General features: G+C 48.5%; 1 protein-coding gene across 1 annotated transcript; it reads left to right on the forward strand.

Annotated features, from left to right (window-relative positions):
• Window positions 1–622: 622 nt before the first annotated feature.
• On the forward strand, window positions 623–1,300 carry LOC311149654 (class E basic helix-loop-helix protein 23-like; the record flags this gene model as incomplete). Its single annotated transcript, XM_084186850.1, has 1 exon — window positions 623–1,300. One exon carries the CDS (start codon window positions 623–625, stop codon window positions 1,298–1,300), a length of 678 nt encoding a protein of 225 aa, XP_084042976.1.
• Window positions 1,301–1,738: the final 438 nt, after the last annotated feature.

A 1,738-nucleotide genomic window follows, 5' to 3' on the forward strand; every position in this document is an offset into this window, starting at 1 on the left:
TGATAGTCTTTACTCTTGGGTGAATATATATGGGTGTTTTATTGGGACAACACATGCCCATCACGATTTGTCAAACATAGACTAACTCAATATTATAGGCGAAAGCTATTTGTGTCAGTTTGTGTTGCACTTATCATTATTCTGATCGAAATTAGGACCATACCAGCGCCCTACCCTAGTAATTAAAACGCCCCCCTGATTGGACAGATAGATAATCCCGGCGGGCCTCGCGCTCCTACTAACGCGGGAGGGGGACTGAGCGCGAGTCACAATCTGCCCAGGGCGAGGGCAAGACGTATGCGAGGAACCCGGTTAAGGAGGCAAGCGCTCCAGTCTCTCACCCATGCCAGTCTTTAAGCGCGTTTAACGTCGCTTTGCAAAACACACAATTACAGAAGTGTTCTTAAATTTATATGCGTTTAGGGGAACATAAAGAGGGCTGAATTCAGCAAGAGGCCGAATCCATTCACTGCAACTGTTCTGAAGAGCCACAGAGAAAGTGTGTTGACAAGGACTCGGGGAGAGTGTGTGAATACTCTCCACGACAAAAGAACGACAGAGAGGAAGAGGATAAGTTTCAATCGAACTGCATTTTTTAATTGTCCTTATTTTGGAAGAGAAAATGAATGCCGGGGAAGAGAACCTGCTGAAGTCCATCAGCAACGACACTCTACTGGACCTGACGCAGCGCTACGGCCAGTCCGCATTCGGCTTTGGACCTGGCCAGGTTACTGGAAGTCCTGGAGGGCGCTACCCTCTCACACCTGCCGCCGACTTCCTCCACGGTCAGACGGGCAAGTCCAACGAGAGCGGCGGGGAGCAGACCAGTGATGACGACGACAGTTTCGACCCTCTGGACCCCCGGAAGAGGGGCTCTGGCTTCGACGATGACAAACACGGGGGTCCCCTTTCTAAGAAGCCCAAGGAGCAACGGTCTCTGCGCCTGAGCATCAATGCGCGCGAGAGAAGACGGATGCACGACCTGAACGATGCACTGGACGGCCTGCGCTCTGTGATCCCGTATGCGCACAGCCCGTCGGTGAGGAAACTCTCAAAAATAGCCACTCTCCTCCTGGCCAAGAACTACATCCTCATGCAGGCTCAGGCTCTGGAGGAGATGAGGCGGCTGGTGGCTTATCTGAACCAGGGACAGAGCATCAACTCGCCCATCCCCACTGCCCTTGCACCCTTTGGACAGGCGGCGGTGTATCCCTTCACGGGCTCGGCACTCGCCACCCACGCCGAGAAATACTCAGGGACAACTGCGAGTCTCTTCAAGCACCTTAACGACAAGCCTTGATATCGTTTCTCTGTATATACCTGAACTTGATCCACTTGCATCCATATATCGGTCTCTCTCTCCCACTTTCTATAGTTATTTGAATACGTTGGAAAAGGGACTAGGCCTACAGCATCAAGTCTAATGCGTAAATCCTAAACGATGTTTAAATAATGCTGCGATGATTCATCCAGATTGAACAAAAACATGAAAAACAACACTGGTGTTTACTAAAGGCTAGATTAATGTTGAGGTTGGAGCTAAAAATAGCTGTTAAAAAAAAAAAAAAAGTGTTTATCTTTCCCTGTGCTCTCCTCAGAGTTAAAGGAATTGGATGAATTGTTGTGGCCGTGACTTACCATGTTTTAATTGACAGTTTGACATTTTATGTGTGGCTATAAAAATGGCACCCTTGCAAAAGTTATTAATGATCTACATTTCGTATTCTTGTGTACTATG

Source organism: Coregonus lavaretus, assembly GCF_964263955.1.
Source record: "Coregonus lavaretus genome assembly, chromosome: 22".
In the NCBI taxonomy this organism is placed as follows: domain Eukaryota; kingdom Metazoa; phylum Chordata; class Actinopteri; order Salmoniformes; family Salmonidae; genus Coregonus; species Coregonus lavaretus.